Source organism: Lagenorhynchus albirostris, chromosome 11, assembly GCF_949774975.1.
Source record: "Lagenorhynchus albirostris chromosome 11, mLagAlb1.1, whole genome shotgun sequence".
In the NCBI taxonomy this organism is placed as follows: domain Eukaryota; kingdom Metazoa; phylum Chordata; class Mammalia; order Artiodactyla; family Delphinidae; genus Lagenorhynchus; species Lagenorhynchus albirostris.
This window is the reverse complement of record NC_083105.1, coordinates 7458630-7476358: the sequence shown is the minus strand read 5'-3', so window position 1 is coordinate 7476358 and position 17729 is coordinate 7458630. Positions and strand designations below refer to the sequence as shown.

Here is a 17729-nt window from a genome sequence, read left to right as displayed (position 1 = left end):
AAAGTAGTTTAACTTCTCTGAACCTTATTTTCCTCACTTGTAAAGAAGAATAATAATACTAGCATCTGGGTTTGTGTAAAGTGCTAAGTAGGTATCAATGATAGCTGATTATCATGTTGTTCACATAGAATCAATATGAAATTAATTTAATTTTAGTCATAACCACCTTCTGTGCATTTAAATAAAATATGAACTATAAATTTGATTTCTAATTAGAAAATAAGTTTTATTAGCTTTGTCACTGAGTTGTTTTTGCTTTTAAACATCAGTAATGTGACCGTTGGCTTTTATTCAGAGGTTAAATTGGAATCTAACCTGGAGAGATGTCCCTTTTTCAAATGTTATGATAAAAAAGAAACTATGAAAAAGTCAAATACATTTTATTAAGTGCTGGACATATTTCTGTATATTAATATGCATCCATTGGAGTTTGGATTATTCCCATATTTATAAGTAAAGAAGCAGTCTCAGGGAGAGTAATGAATTTTCCAAAGGCAGCACAACAATTACATCACTAGATTCACAACCCAGTGCTGCTGATTCCACAGCCAGTTCTCTCTGAATTTAAACTTGGGAATCCCCATGCTGTTTGGCCTTCCAGTTGAGTCTTGGTTTACCTGTTTGACCTCCTGCTTTTCTTCTTTAATATGATTCTTTGCCACACTTCCTTCACACAGTCCCTAAGAGATAGGTGGCCTGTTTCCCAGTTTTCATACATAACCAGAACTCTTTTTTTTTTTTTTTTGCGTTACGCAGGCCTCTCACTGTTGTGGCCTCTCCCGTTGCGGAGTACAGGCTCCAGATGCGCAGGCTTAGCGGCCATGGCTCACGGGCCTAGCCGCTCCACGGCATGTGGGATCTTCCCAGACCGGGGCACGAACCGGCATCCCCTGCATCGGCAGGCGGACTCTCAACCACTGCGCCACCGGGGAAGCCCGATGCCAATTTTTTTAACTACCAGAGTGCTTAGTGCCTGGAGAGGTACAGGGGAGTGGAAGATTTTGTCTAGGTGCTTGTAGAACACAAGGTATAAGAAAAGCATTAAAAGGCTTCCCAGGTGGCACACTGGTTGAGAATCCGCCTGCCAGGGCAGGGGACACAGATTCGAGCCCTGCTCCGGGAAGATCCCACATGCCACGGAGCAACTAAGCCCGTGCGCCACAACTACTAAGCCTGTGCTCTAGAGCCCATGAGCCATAACTACTGAGCCTGTGTGCCACAACTAGTGAAGCCTGCTTACCTAGAGCCCGTGCTCTGCAACAAGAGAAGCCACCACAATGAGAAGCCTGCGCACCACAACGAAGAGTAGTCCCGCTCTCGCAACTAGAGGAAGCCCGCGTGCAGCAACGAAGACCCAATGCAGCCAAAAATAAATAAATAAATTTAAAAAAAGAAAAGCATTACAAAAATATATCTTACTGTATGTAATATGGCAAAATAAAATTTTTTAAGGTGAAAAACATAACTGTTATACTAATATATAATCAGCACATACCAAAGATTTATTAACATTATTGAGAAAACCAGCAGGATGACCAGGCTGGATTCAAGGGGAAAGTAAGAAACTGATATTTACATAGTTGGAAAGAAATAAGATTGCAAATTTAGATGCATAACTGGTTAATGTCCTACAGGGCAATAAAAACAAAGCTTTCAAGGTTATCTTTTTTACCAGAGAGAAATCATTTGCAACTTGTTTATTTTCTACATGAGAACATCTAATTTTACAGAATGTGCGCCTAATCAGTAGTAAATAGGTAGTCAGACAACTTTATGTTTCTGTAGAGCATCAGATGACCTTTAGAGCATTGTCTAAACCAGAGTTTAGGCAATGCTCTGGTATGACTTTAAAGAGAACTGTACTTTCTTTTTTTTTGGCTGTTTTGGGTCTTAATTGCTGTGCTGGGGCTTCCTCTAGTTGCGGTGAGCGGGGGCTACTCTTGGTTGCGGTGCGCGCCGCTTCTCTTTGCGGTGGCTTCTCTTGTTGCGGAGCACAGGCTCTAGGCGCGTGGGCTTCAGTAGTTGTGGTGCACGGGCTTAGTTGCTCCGCAGCATGTGGGATCTTCCCAGACCAGGGCTCGAACCCGTGTACCCTCCATTGGCAGGCGGATCCTTAACCACTGTGCCACCAGGGGAGCCCAGAACTGTACTTTTTTTAATTTCCCATATTTTCAAGTTTTAGACTTTTTTTCTTAACAAATAAATCACAGTTGGGTTCAAGATCTAAAAGATGGCTGGATCTGAGGTAGAAAAGAGTCCTTGGTGGAAGAAATTGTGAGTCATTTTGAAATGGAATTGTGCAGTTAAAGGAAGAGGGCTGTAACAAGCAGAAAGGGTAAGGCTGCCTCCCCCACCCCCCAAAGGCATGTGCCAAAAAGGAAGGGAGTGGGTATTTTTCCAGGCTGGATGATGAGCTAAGGTGAGTGGGAAGTGAAATCCCCTGGAGTAGGAGGGAGCAATTGGTAGGAAGCTACCAGTTGGTAGGAATTGGTAGGAAGCTCATGTTCAAGAAGTTAGATTTGCTTTGAAAGACTGTTGGACCAACAAGATACTCAAAGAAGACGATTGTCACTGGGTTGAAGGCTGCAGTTGAAATCAAGGCAGGGTATGGAAGTGGAGCAAAGAGATAACTCTGTGATACTACGGAAGGAGACCTGCCAGGAATTCATAGCGAACTCACGGCAGCGGAAAGAAGAAGAAAGAGCAATTGAAGGTAGTGCCAAAGATCACTCTCTTTTGATTGAAACTCAAGAGCTGGCTCGGGTCTCCTGCTGTGTTGGACCAGAGAAGCCAGGGCTGGCCAACTGAGCTGGGGCCCTCTGGGGCTGCCCCTGATACCCAGCCTGGGCAGGTGGCGAGAGAGCCAGACAGAGCAGACCAGAGGCCATTTGAGAATGACTTGGCTTCTCTTTGTGTTTTCTTTTTCTCTTAATTTTCAAATGTTTTATTTTATTATGTAATACTTGATATGTGCAAAGGAATATATGACACATTTGTGTGTGTTGTGGAACACAAGCACTTAAGAACCCCACCTCCCCACCCAGTTTCCCTTTGTGGTTTCTTTGCCAGTAAAAAGAGTTTACTCATCCCTCGCTTAAAATATAGGATGCCCAGGTCACTAGTTTGTCATCCTGTGTTATTCAGTGCCTCCTCCAGACTCCCTTTCCCCAGGATGGTGACCCAGAATTCCCTTGAAGTATACAATTGTGTCCCTGTGCTCTGAGCTTCTTACCAAATGGCTGTGCCTCCTGGTGTTTGAGTGGAACAATTTTAAGGCAGCAGTTTGCCTGCTGTAACTGTCCCCCTGTTCCTTCTGTTATTGCTTGCATTTCAGGGCTTCTGGGTTGAAGGGTGTGGTTGACAGCCCAGCTCCTTACCTGCCCCTCTGGGTGACTTGAATGGGGATAATTGATGTTTTACGTCCTGGGAAAGCAGTGGTGATCACAAACAGCAAGATGGTGGGAAAACGAAGAGTTATCTTACCATTGACCCTCAGGCTTGATATGGGTCTACATTTTACTTCATTTTTTTTAATTTTGAGATTCTTTAATTATTAGAAAAAAATCATCCTAGGAGGGGAGACAGGATCGTCAGCTTGAAAGCAGGATACTTGTTGCTCAAGAAGGATTCTTGCTGGATATTAGATTTTGTGTTTACCTCCCTCTCACCCACTGGTTGTGGTCCATCTCACTCCCAACAGCCTTACACACATCACACACCATGCTTCTGTGTTCTTAGGTTTGTTGGGCAGACCTAATGTGAAAGATGAAATGAACAAAAGTAACTGAAGAAAGTTTAGGTCAATATCCTTACGATCTTTGGGAGGAGGAACAGAAACCATGTAATTTTACTGCACAGGATTGAAATTGTTCTGCTGTAATGGAACATACACATTCCTAAAAATTACCGCACTATGCAAAATTACACAGTAAAAACCACAGGGCTTATGGGGAAAGTGGGGTTAGGGTCATAATACTCAAAAACTTCATAGGTGACCAGAAAAGAGAGAGAAAAAATAAGTAGGCATTCTAAAAAAAGATAGGGAGGTACAAACTACCATGTATAAAATAAATAAACTACAAGGATATATTTATTGTACAGCACATGGACTATAGCCAATATTTTATAATAACTTTAAATAGAGTATAATCTATAAAGATTTTGAATCACTGTGTTGTACATCTGAAACTCACATTGTAAAGCAACTATAGCCCAATAAAAAAATTAAAATTAAACGGTAAAAATAAATAAAAAATAAGATAAGACCCCCTAAACAGCACAGTTTTACAGATGTTAAGTGGCTAAGAAATGTATAACTACCACAATAAATGTAGCACTCTACCTTAAAAAAGACCTGAGGTTTGCTTGTGGAAGTAGGCGTTGGAAGGTTATAGCTCGCAAGTTATTGTGAAGTGATGGAAGGAAGGCTTTCTGAAGTCGGATGGAAATTTCTGACCCCAAATGTGGAGGGTTAACAGCTCATAACGCACGCAGGTGATCTGACAGCTGGTGGATGTTTGAAATGTGTGCGTTTTTTGTTTTCCTGTGTGGCTCATTTCAGCTGGGTATGGTTTTTTGCATTTTTTAGTGTTTCTTTCATGCATAAGTAAACACGAAATTTATGTTATGCCCAAATTATTCCCTAATATATCCAATGCATTGGAACAAATCTGAATTTTCCAAAAAAAAGTCAAAGCAAAACTAACTGTCAGAAACCACTGTGTATAACATGTACTAGCTGATAGTAAGTGCCAGGCACTGTGCTGTAGATTCTATGTGAGTTATCTCTCAACAACATGACGAGTTAGATATAATTGTTAGCCACATTTTATAGGTGAGAAAACTGTGGCTCAGAGAGGTAAAACTTGCCCCAGGTTACAGCACTAGGCCAGGGTAGCTCTCAGTGAGTATGCCATTCTCTTTCCTGAGCAAAAAAACAAAACAACAACAACAAAAACCCAACAAAGTGGGGCAAATATTTGCAAATATATAAGAACGAGCAAATATCCATAATATATGAAAGTTTTTAAAATCACTAAAAAGAGACAAACAGCCCAGTAGAAAAATGAACAGAGGTCAAGAGCAGGCAATTTACAAAGAAGGAATACAAATGGCCAGTAAAATGGGGGGGTGATGTTTGACCTCATTTAATACGCATTCATGTAAATTAGAACAATTAGATGTTGTTTTTTCCAACTATCAAATGGACAGAAATATTGGGTTGGCCAAGAAGTTCGTTCGAGTTTTTCCATAAGACGTTACAGAAAAACTTGAACTTTTTGGCCAGCCCATTAAATGCGGGGAAACACTGGCAAGCGTATAGATTGTTGTAACCTTTCCAAAGTATATATACCTGTCATTTGACCCAGCCATTTAATTTCTAGAAATTTATCCTAAGAAAATAATCAGATAAATGGGAAAAGATGCTTGTTCAAAGATTTTTGTCAGTGTTGTTAATAATGCTGAAAAGATGAAAGCACTCATCCATCATCACTAAGTGGTTAAAGTCTGGTGCATTAATATAATACAATACAATGTATTGTTCCCAAAGGGAGCAGGGACAAAATAGCATCTTAAGCGTGATCCCATTTTTGTAAAACCATCCCACACATGTGCACACTTGTGTTTGCAAGCAAGCCTTGTATAGGAAGAAGTCTGGAAGGATACACATCAAAACATTGGCGGTAGATGTCTCAGGGTGGTGGAATTGCTGGATGATTTTTTTTTTTTTTGGCTGTGTTGGGTCTTTGTTGCTGCACGAGGACTTTATCTAGTTGCGGGGAGCGGGGGCTACTCTTCTTTGCGGTGCGCGGGCTTCTCATTGCGGTGGCTTCTGTTGTTGGGAGCACGGGCTCTAGGCACGTGGTCTTCAGTAGTTGTGGCATACAGGCTCAGTAGTTGTGGCTCACAGGCTCAGTTGCTCCATAGCAGGTGGGATCTTCCCAGACCAGGGCTCGAACCCGTGTCCCCTGCATTGGCAGGCAGATTCTCAACCACTGAACCACCAGGAAAGCCCTGCTGGATGATTTTTATTTTTTATTTTTTCATTTAACTTTTTTCTACATTTTTTGGTAGCGAAAGTTACTTTTATGATTTAAAAAAGAAAATTATTTTAAAACATTGTCTAACACAAGGTCCATAATAAATTCAAAATATAAGAATAAATGACTTCTGTAAAAGTAGTTCTTCTGGCACCTAACAGGGCTAGGTAACAAATACCCATTGAAAGAATTTTTGACTGACTGCGGTTTGGAGACAACGTTACCCCATTTGGGGCTTCTGATTCTTTATTCTTGACCAGAATTAATCTGACCAGATTTCGAATTACCTCATTCTGAGGTAGATGCCACTAGACTGAGCCAGACACAGTGGCTTATGTTACCTCTAGGTCGCGAGCTCTGTAAAGTACAAGTGAACTTGGGGTCTCCTTGGATGAAGCCTGAGACTGTCAGGCACAGGTGACAGCCGGAGCCTCTAATTTTGGTTACGTGATCAAAACCCAGATATAGTTTCTTGGGGCCCAGCCTACTTTATCAAGCAACTTAGATCTTAGTTTATGAAGCAGCTAAACACAGGAATGTGGCTTGGTGGGGGAGGGTGGCTGACAGGAGTCCCCCCTCAAGGTGAGCTGGGGTTTGCAGGCCCTGGTGGGCGACCCAGCTCCAAGGAGGCCCGTGTCTGACCTTCCATGTCTAGCCAAACTTCATTTTCAAACCTCCATAAAAACTGCCTTCGGCTTCCCTGGTGGCGCAGTGGTTGAGAGTCCGCCTGCCGATGCAGGGGACACGGGTTCGTGCCCCGGTCCAGGAAGATCCCACGTGCCGTGGAGCAGCTGGGCCCGTGAGCCATGGCCGCTGAGCCTGCGCGTCTGGAGCCTGTGCTCCGCAACGGGAGAGGCCACAACGGTGAGAGGCCTGTGTACCGAAAAAAAAAAAAAAAAAAACTGCCTTCTCCCAGGCCTCCTCCTCTAGGTTTCATGGCTCTCTGCGGACACGAGAGCCTGTCTGTCCGTAGCACACGAATGATTGAATGATGGGAACAGGGAAGAGCCAGGAGATGTGGGGAGCTCCCGAGGTGTAGCCCCCAGGTACTGAGCAGATCTTCGCCTGGGTGGGCCTCATTCCACTTACGGGGCCTCCCCTTCTCTGTCACCGCAGACCAGACGGGTCCCCGGGAGGCCCAGCGTGCCTGCTGCAGCAGTGGCTCAAAGAACCTCTTCGTTATTTCTTCCTTCAAATGCTCAGTCTTAACAGCTCCTCTGTGCCCCTCAGCCCCGTGCCCGTCTGCCTGGCTGGAGATAGCTCCCTGGAGCTCCTCATGTGTGGGTCGAAAAGGATTTTTTTTTTTAATTTAAGCAGTCGCATTCCATCTGCCTACACACACTTAACCTGCTTTGTGAACTAAGCTTTGTGACCTCCGTACATTACTTCACCAGCCAGACCATGTCTCCCCAACAAAAGGTTCTAGAGAGCACTCGACAGGATAAGTGGAGCCGAGTGCCTGTTTAGTGGGGCTTCAGAAGCACCACTGACAGGGACCTTTGTAAGGGTCTGCCCCCACCAAGCACTGTGCATCAATTTTCTTATTAATCCTCACCACAAAGAAGCCAAGTGAGTCTTCTTGTGGCAGCCTCCTGTAAGGAAACGAGGGTGTAGAAAGAAGTGACTTGCCCACGTTCACACAGCTGATTAGATGGGCCGTTTGAGACCCACCTAGTGCCAAAGCCTGTGCCCATCTACCCTCTGGCCTCTTTTGCCCTCCTTAGCTTTCCATGGCTTAGAACAATCAGCCAGGGAGTGATGTTCTTTTGGCTCACAAAGTAGTCCTCTGTGTTGATTCCCCAGAGTCAAGGATTTTATGGGAGTTCTGGAAAGCTCAACGAATTATTAGGTTTCTCTTAATTTCTTAAAGCATTTTACAATATTGTGTTGTGCTTGGAATGTGTCAGCACCAAGTTGTGTTTTGTTTAAATTTTGTGCTGAGTTTGAGGGTATTTCTTAGTTTAATCATGTACAAGGAATTGGAATTTGTTGGTACAGGTTACAGTATCTGTGGCATTCTGCCCATTTTTCCCTCCCACAGCTGACGGCTGAGTGGGGACAGAGCAGGGTGTCGAGGTGTTGGTAAATAACACCACCGTGTAGTCATTGAATCTTGTGAGATGCAGTCTCGCCAGCAGGTTGAACTGACTGAACACTGAACATGCTGAACTGCTAAGCTCCAGTTATCCTGTGTGGAGGTGGTGCTAGAAACCCCTGGTAGCTTTCTGCTCACCTAACATAAGACTCTTTATAGCCCAGATTCCTCCCCCTCACACACACAGACACACACAGACACAGACACACACACACAAACACACACACACACACTGCTAGCAACCTGGGAGGGACTTGCTGGTGGAGGTTTGACGAATGAATGGAGACAGTGTTTGGGGGCTTTGTTTTTCGTTTTTGTTTGTTTTTTCTTTTTGGTGACCAAATCAGAGCATCCTGCAGCCTTGAGGGTTTTGAGAGGAGGGTGCCGGAGTTTAGGAACAAGCAGTAGCTTTTTGGGAATGTGTTGGAGAGGAAAGGGGAGAGAATGTGGACAGGGGAGAGAATTGTAGATCTGAACATACCTGGGTCAAAGTTGAGGCCCCAGACTCCTAATGGGGAGCAGCCCTACGGGGAGGAAGGAGTCATGAGAGATGAGTTGTTAGTTGTGGATTAAGTTCGATTTGGGTGAACCATTGGGAAGATGAAGCAGGGGAAGAGGCCCTCTGGGCTGGGAATTTAGGGGTCCTGGGTACTTGGAGCATGATCTGCCAATAGAAGGCGGCATGGTCTTCAGCGGACACATCCCCTTGGCTCCACAGGCTCCTTGCCCAGAGGAAAGGGGCACAGCCAGAGGGGTCCAGGGCCTGGGCTGTTCTGCCCTGACCTTCTGACAGTGAAGGCACTGGGGTACAGTCGAAGAAGGCGAGGCTGGGAGGCAGAGAACTGGTTCTAATCCTTGCTGTGCCCCGATGAGCTGTGTGACCTTGGCCGAGTTATTTCCCTGTCCTGGACTTCGTGTATCATCTTTCCATCCATTCCACCTCTAAAGTTCCATGACTTGGAGGCCATCAACTTTATCATCCCCGAGTGTTCCTGAGGGTACCAACAGTGCCCAGGGATATGCCCATCTTGGAGAGAAGGCCCAGAGTCTGCCTGTGGTGAGGAGAGTTGGGGTCTGGGGACTCCCCTGCCATGGGAAGCAGTGCTGAGACTGGAGGTGGCCTCACAGTACAAGGCTGCTGAGCTCCAAAGACTCAGGACAGCAATACCCCAACCGTAAAATGCGACCAGCTGTACCCTCCAAGAGGAACATTCACCCAGCACAGAGGTAGCTCCTCTTAGGCCTGGTACAGACAATGAGGAAAGTGGGTAGAACAAGCCTGGAGGTGGTGAGGAGGGAGAAGAGCATCAAGCAAGTGAAGTCCTGTCCCACTCCCCCATGAGAGAGAGGCGACCCATCTCTGCAGTGTCTTGGGAAAGCTATTGGATTTTCATGCCTCGGTTTCTTAAGCAAATTTGAAAGTTAATAGATATTTTGGTTGGCAGTAGAATTACTCCTTTCCATTTGCTCACAGAGATGCTGCAGTTTGTCAGCAATCAAGTGGGAGAGTTCCCTGACTTGTTCTCAGAGCAGCTGTGCAGCTCCTTCCCTGGCGGTGGTGGAAGTGGCAACAGCGGCAGCAGCAATGGCAGCAGCAGCGGTGGCGGAGCGGGAGCCGGGGACCCCTCGGTGCAGCGGTCCTTCAGCCAGGTCCCGTTACCTTCCTTCTCGCCCTCGGCTACCTCCCCCCAGGCTCCAGCCCTACAAGTCAAGGCTCCCCCCACCGCGGTTCCCCCTCCGCCAAGGGCAACTCCCGTTCTTCAGCCCCGCCCCCAGCCCCAGCCCCAGCCTCCAGCTCAGCTGCAGCAGCAGACAGTAATGATCACCCCGACATTCAGCACCGCTCCCCAGACGAGGATCATCCAGCAGCCTCTGATATACCAGAACGCAGCTACCAGCTTTCAAGGTGACTCAGAACTCAGATGTGATAGCGATTGGTTGGTTCAGAAGTTTTTGTGCCAGTTTGCAGCCGCTTCCGAGGTAGACTGTAAACAGTTCTGCCCTCTGGGGATGACACGGCCTATCAGCTTGGCCCTGTCCGAATGAGGTTTCAGTAGCTGGCCGTAAGCATAGTGGTGCAGGAACACGTTCGGTCTCTTCAAATACCTTAATGTCTACTGTGCCTGTTTCAAGGATGCGTGGTCAGAGACTCCAGCGGGCACAGTAGCCACAGGGATGTCCTGGTAACTAGAGGTGGGGGCTTGAATAAAATTAGTCTTGAAACTCACCCAGGTACCAGGAAGATCTCAGCACCTGTAGGTTGAGAACCATTCATCCAGGAGACATCTCTTGAGCGTCCACTGCAGAGAAGAGTACTCCTGTTAACATAGGTGCCGTGTCTCCGACTGGCGGGCCTCACAGTAGGCCCTCGGTGTGTGCTGAGTGAATGAGGGACTTTCTGTGTTGTGCTGTGTCCCAGCACCTTTTCATCAGATTGCTCTCTGACCCTGTGGGGACCCCTGGGTGGGGTTAGTATTGCTCTACTAATTTCAAAGAATCTGACAGGTCTTTAATGGGCTTCAAGGGTTTAGGGGCTGGGGGGAGGCCACAAAGCGAGAAGCTGAGACCCTCATCCCAAAGTGCACCTTCCATTCACTTCACGGGAGGAAATGAAGCCCCAGGGAGTTGGCTCTCAACACCTGCTAACTCCCTTGCTGGGTGCAGTCACTTGCTGATTAGCTTCTCTCACCTCCGCCCCAGCATCGGAGTAATGAAATAATTTGTACTCGTTCCCTCAGAAATTGATGCAGCCCTTATGGGATGTTCTTGTCATCTAGACCAGCTTGTAAATGGCTGTGCACATCTTCTTCAGCAACAGGTGGGGAGTTGGGATCGTTAGGAGGCACTCCAGCCTCGGTTATTGCCACAGCTACGGTGACAGAATGCATTCCTCGTCCACGTGACTTTTTTTCTTCTCTTTTCCCAAGTCCTTCAGCCTCAAGTCCAAAGCCTAGTGACATCCTCCCAGGTGCAGCCGGTCACCATCCAGCAGCAGGTGCAGACGGTGCAGGCCCAGCGGGTGCTGACGCAGACAGCCAATGGCACGCTGCAGACCCTCGCCCCAGCCACGGTGCAGACAGTTGCTGCGCCCCAGGTGCAGCAGGTCCCGGTAGGTGGCTGACAAGAATTCAGGGAGGCCTTGGTTGGGGCTCTTGGCCGGCCTGTGGTTGAAGATGTGGTCTACACGCTAAGCAGGACCAGCGGAGTGTGAGGGAGTAGCTTGCAGGGCAGGTAGGGGCACCTGGACCTTACGAGACACCCGTGAGACCTGGCAGAGAAGACGTCTGCAGATGCACACGGGCACCCGCCTGAACTCAGTAAATGCTGGTGTATTAACTCATTTACACATGTAATGGGTATAAAACTGAAAAGAAATGTGCCAGAATGTTCTCAAGGTGTGTATCATAGTGGACTGTATTTCTAACTAATGAAGTAAGTTAGCTTTAAAAAACAATCCAGTTTTACCATTTTTGCTTCCCAGCCCTTTTCCTCACATTCCTAAGTTTGTCCACAATCAGGTCTCTCTTCCTTCCACTGTCCACCCGAGCCATGCTTGCTCTGCCCCGGCTAGGCCGCTGGCATTGCTCTCCTCAAAGCCTTTCAGCCTTCCAACCCAGACCCTCTTTAGCTGTACGCCTTCTCCCCGGCAACCCAGTAATCAAGCTACATTCTCAGTTTTATGAAAATTTTATTTTCTCATTCTTTTCTGGAGGGTCTGTACAGGAAGAAGTAATGCAAAAGAGAAAAGTAATGCTACCTTCCTTTTCCTTTTCTTCCTTTTCCATCCAGGTCCTGGTACAGCCTCAGATCATCAAGACAGATTCCCTTGTTTTGACCACACTGAAGACAGATGGCAGCCCTGTGATGGCCGCAGTCCAGAACCCAGCCCTCACTGCCCTCACCACCCCCATCCAGACAGCTGCCCTTCAAGTTCCAGTAAGAGCTGCCCCCCACCCCACCCCCACTTCTTGGGGGTTTTAGGCCTCAGAGATGGTAACGAAGCCTCCAGATACTGAATAGATGTGGCAGCTCTATGCAGTGTGTCAGATTGCAAAATTACCCCATTTTAGGTTTTTTTTCCCTTAAGAAGTACCAGCACTGAATGTTATGTGGGAGTACTAGGGTTTATGAGGGGCAAGAGAGGAACAGCAGAGGAGCCCCAGTTTCTGGGCAACAGCTCCACACAGGACCATCTGCCTCTTAGGTCCTGCTGATGGAGGTTTAGCTTCTGAAGGACCCTAGGCCCCCCAGGAAGGCAGGGGCTCCAAGGTGGGGTACATGAAAGGCACCCATACTTCAGTTGTAGGGTCTTGGCCACTGTCTCATCTTGTGGCAAGAGAGTCTGAGAGAAAAAGTGATCAGAATTCAAAAGCAAGCCTTACTCATAAAAGCCAAGAACTAGAAACAACCCAACTATCCATCCAAAAAGAACTATTGATACATACAACTACATGGCTAAACCTCAACAATAGTACACTGAGCAAAAGATGCTTATCACAGAGAGTTCCTGCTGATGATTCCATTTATACAGAGTTCAGGAAGATGGTGCTGGAAGTCAGAGCATGATTACTGCTCTGGGGGAAGGGGCATGAGGGAACTTTCTAAGGGGATAGAAATGGTCTGTGCCTTGGTCAGGGTTACCTTGGTTACACACATTGTATGCATACATCACAATTCCATTAAACTGTACACTTAAACTGTGTGCTTTTTACTATGTGTGAATTATTTCTTGATGACTAACGAAGTTAAGAAGCTTTTTGTGTGTTCATTGGCCATTTGGATATTGAGGCCATTTGTTGAAGAAAATAAAACTAAAAGTAGTGAAAACAGAAACAAAGAGCAGGCAAAGCAGATTTGAGGGGAAAACAAGGGGAAGCCTCTCTAGTTGGTCTGTTTAATAAAATGGCTCTGATTTTCACTTCTGCCCTTGAGCTTTTTGATGGGCAAATCGTATAAGGAAATGCAGTAAGTTAACTTCACCGTCATGTGAGAGGAAAATACGTGCCATACACCAGGAGAAAGTTCTGTGGTTGGTGCATTGTATGCAAGCTCAGAGGTGGCTAATGGGTCGACAGCAAAGCAGGAATCACATGACGTGTTTCTGGCATCCCTACATCAAAGGTTGGTGTGTATCCACATTAATGCTGTTGTGGCACATGACTAATCAACAGTGACTCTGAAAGGGGCACAGTACCTGAGGTACCACGGCTCCCAAGGCTTCTGGACTTAATTAACCCAGGAAGGGTGTCAGGCTATACAGCGTTTTCAGGTGATGCTACGTGGCCAGGGCCAGTGGGTTTGTGTTGCGAGGTTGCTTTACTCAGACTAACCAAGTGGTCATTCTGCCCTTGTGTCTGTTCTAGACCCTGGTGGGCAGCAATGGGACCATTCTGACCACAATGCCTGTGATGATGGGACAAGAGAAAGTGCCCATTAAGCAGGTACCTGGAGGAGTCAAGCAGCTCGAGCCCCCCAAGGAAGGAGAAAGGAGGACGACACACAACATCATTGAGAAGCGGTATCGCTCCTCCATCAATGACAAAATCATTGAGTTGAAGGACCTGGTCATGGGGACAGATGCCAAGGTAGGTGCCAAGCAAAATGTTATTTCATGCCCCATCATCTCCCCTCTATCTGTCTTTGCTGCAGGAATTTAGGGAAGACCCAGGCCCAGGCTGAGTGAATGCAAGAATAGTTAAAGGTGCTCTCTTACTAAAGCATCTTGGTGTTTTGAAATTCCAGGATTATAAAATATTAACTGTTGGGTGTTGGTAAGGCCGTGGCCTGCCTGGACCTTTGAGTCTGCTCTGCAGTGGTGGTGGCCACCACCACCTCCACTACTACCACCGTGTCGCAGACACCTACTGCTCACTGATGGCCAGATACACAACCGTGTGTACATCTGAGGCAGCTGATGGCATTTTTGGCATATGTTTAATTGTATTCAGGGATGGCTAACAATATTTTAACCTTTTAGGGAGGAGGAAAAATGGAGATTGGATCTTTGACAAAGAACAAATAGAGGAAATTGGTTTTTCATAAATTTCTGGTGTTTCAATGAATGTACCTTTTGGCTTTGGCACATAGGAGATTTTTTTTACCTGTTGTCTGTTTATCTTTACCTCTATTTTGAAAGAAAATATAATTTTCCTTGTAGCCTACAAATCTGAAAGGTACTAATATACCTTTACTTCAGATAACCAGCCAACAGTACTCTGGTTTTTGGTTTGTCATTTGTTTTCCTTAAAGTTTGTTTTGATGCTAGGATTATCATAGGAAGTAGGAGTAACAGCTAATATATAGTGTTACTGTGTGCCAGGCCAGAGGCTAAACTCTTTACACATATTAGCTCATTTAATCCTCATGGCAAGCCTATGACTCATATACTATCATTATCCCTATTTCACGGAGGAGGAAAGTGAGGTTCAGAGATGTTGAGTAACTTGTCCTGGGTTGCACAGCTAAGTAGTGGGAGAGTCAGCATCTGAACTCAGCACCTCCCACTCCAGAGCCCGAGCTCTGGGCCTCTGCTCTCTTCACTGCAAGCTGGTCTGACGCCACCGTGTTTTTCACCCGTCTTCCTTCCCAGATGCACAAGTCTGGCGTTCTGAGGAAGGCCATTGACTACATCAAATACTTGCAGCAGGTCAATCATAAACTGCGCCAGGAGAACATGGTGCTGAAACTGGCAAATCAGAAGAACAGTAAGTGTGCTCGTTGAGAAAAGGGTTTCAGACTTTCCGGTTATAGTAGAAGTCCTGTGCTGGGCACCGGGCAGGGTCCACTGTTGTGTAAAAGGTGCCTTCAGGGGTGAAGCAGGAGCAGGGGCTGTGCATCCCTCACCTAGCCCAGCTCCAGCCCAGGTGGGGTGCTATAAAACGGACCGTTTGCCAGGTAGGGTTTTCTTTACAGAGCTCTTGAAGGGCATTGACCTAGGCAGCCTGGTGGACAATGACGTGGACCTGAAGATCGATGACTTTAATCAGAATGTCCTTCTGATGTCGCCTCCGGCCTCCGACTCAGGGTCCCAGGCAGGCTTCTCCCCCTACTCCATCGACTCTGAGCCAGGAAGCCCTCTATTGGATGACGCAAAGGTAATGAGCTTTTGAAATCCCCTGACCCCTGGAATCTCTCCCATCTCCCCAAAGTTAATAGTGGGGAGGCTGCAGACAGCGGTCCAGGTCAGGTGTTCAGAGGCCCTGGGCTGGAGAGGAACGAGAATTCTGTGAAATTAGCCACGTACTGGAGAATAAAGAAAAAGAAAGCTGACTCTATGGGGATACAACCTCCGGTTTTACTGGTCCTTGCTGAAAGGGCCCATCAGAGGGGAATAATGGCCAAATCCAGCATGGGAACACACAGCGGCTGTTGTGCGGAGCCAGGAGTTGCTGGAGGCACCTCATCGCTTCCCTCGCCCATAATGAGCCTGGCAAGACCACTTTGTGAGGTTGATCAGTTGGGTTAGGATGATGCTGCCTCTGGGTCCTCTTTGGGAAATGATTACAGTTTGCAGTCTAACAGATAACATTCCTACCAAGGGCCTTTAATTGTGGAAGAAAGCCCCTGGCAATTCTTGTTTAATGGAATTCGTTAAAAGAGGCTCAAGCCTAATGATCTTCCCAGGAGCCTGTGGAGACCACTGGGGTTTGTGCTGTATTTTGACATTGGCAGTTAGTTTCTGGCCTCAAAAGCACAGAGTTCCCTTCTAGCGTAAGTTTTTTTTTTTTTTTTAATTTATTTTATTTGTTTATTTTTGGCTGCGTTGGGTCTTCATTGCTACGCGAGGGCCTTCTCTAGTTGCGGCCAGCGGGGACCACTCCTCGTCGCGGTGCACGGGCCCCCCACCACGGTGGCTTCTTTTGTTGCGGAGCACAGGCTCTAGAGCGCAGGCTCTCAGTAGTTGTGGTGCACGGGCCCAGTTGCTCCTTGGCATGTGGGATCTTCCCGGACCAGGGCTCGAACCTGGGTCCCCTTCACTGGCAGGCGGATTCCCAACCACTGTGCCACCAGGGAAGCCCCTAGCATAAGTTTTTGATCAGACCATTTATTGTATCATGTACTTAATTTTATTAAGGAAGCTCTATTTTTGAAATATTTTATAAATGTGATTCTGCTTGGTAACAAAAGGCCACGTGACATATACGTTGAATTAGATAGGTGTCTGAATCCTTAGAAGAAATTTTCAAATGGTTTAAAAATACTGAAAACAAGTTGTGTGGGATGTACACCCTGGGAGTCAGCGGAGATCTGGTTCCAGTCTCCCTCCCTCCTTAGGCTCCCTGGGCAGGCAGGGCCTCTGCCTCCAGTTCTCCCTCTGTAAAACTGGGGAGAAAACAAAACAATGTTGTGGTTTTAGATATAGACAAGCGTCTGGGAATTCCCTGGCAGTCCAGTGGTTAGGACTCCACACTTTCACCACTGAAGGCCCAGGTTCAATCCCTGGTTGGGGCACTAAGATCCTATTAGCTGTGTGGTGCGGCTAAAAAAAAAAAAAGAATAAGCAAGCTTCTGTAAATAGGTTCATACTAAAGTATGGTCTTTAATCAACTTTGAGGTGTAATTTATATGTGATACAGTGCACCTATTTTACTGTATCGTGCAGTATGATGAGTTTTAACAAGTGTTGTATACGCTTATGTAACTCACAGTAATCAAGATATAGAGTAAAAAGCTGAAAGCATTTCTTCCAAGATCAGGAACAAGGCAAGGATGCCCACTCTCACCACTTTTATTCTACATAGAATTGGAAGTCCTAGCCACAGTGATCAGACAAGAAAAAGAAATAAAAGGAATCCAGTTTGGAAAGGAAGAAGTAAAAGTGTCACTGTTGGGCATCTCTGGTGGCATAGTGGTTGGGAGTCTTCCTGCCAATGCAGGGGACACGGATTCAATCCCTGGTCCGGGAAGATCCCACGTGCCGCGGACCAACTAAGCCTGTGTGCCACAACTACTGAGCCTGCCCTCCAGAGCCTGCAAGCCACAACTGCTGAGCCCGTGTGCCACAACTACTGAAGCCCGCACACCTAGAGCCCATGCTCCGCAACAAGAGAAGCCACCGCAATGAGAAGCCTGCGCACCGCAACAAAGAGTAGCCCCCACTTGCTGCAACTAGAGAAAGCCCGCACGCAGCAACAAGGACCCAATGCAGCCAAAAATAAATAAATAAACAAAAAAAAACTGTCACTGTTTGCAGATGACATGATACTATATATAGGAAATTCTAAAGACACCTTCAAAAAACTGTTAGAACTAATAAATAAAATCAGTAAGTTTGCAGGATACAAAATTAATATACAGAAATCTGTTACATTTCTATACACTAACAACAAAGTATCAGAAAGAGAAATGAAAAACAATCCCATTTACAATTGCATCAAAAAGAAGAAAATGTCTAGGAATAAATCTAACCAAGTAGGTAAAAGACCTGTACTGGAAAAACTATAAGACATTGATGAAAGAAATTGATGACAACACAAACAGATGGAAAGGTATATTGTGCTCATGGGTTGGAAGAATTAATACCGTTAAAATGACCATATTCCTCAAGGCAACCTACAGATTCAGTGCAATCCCTGTCAAAATACCAAAGACAT

The 17729-nt window shown here is 46.3% G+C and overlaps 1 protein-coding gene across 3 annotated transcripts in view; it reads left to right on the top strand.

The window, feature by feature from the left end:
- SREBF2 (sterol regulatory element binding transcription factor 2) overlaps positions 1-17729 on the top strand; it is a 60478-nt gene that overhangs the window by 12704 nt on the left and 30045 nt on the right. Inside the window, exons 2-7 of one of the 3 annotated variants that reach the window (XM_060164999.1) lie at positions 9611-10042; positions 11064-11245; positions 11926-12072; positions 13500-13721; positions 14726-14840; positions 15049-15230. In XM_060164999.1, the coding sequence (XP_060020982.1) occupies positions 9611-10042; positions 11064-11245; positions 11926-12072; positions 13500-13721; positions 14726-14840; positions 15049-15230 (1280 nt within the window). Of the gene's footprint in view, positions 1-9610; positions 10043-10881; positions 10955-11063; positions 11246-11925; positions 12073-13499; positions 13722-14725; positions 14841-15048; positions 15231-17729 lie in introns of those variants that run through there. The other 2 variants (XM_060165001.1, XM_060165000.1) reach the window with 2 other exon arrangements.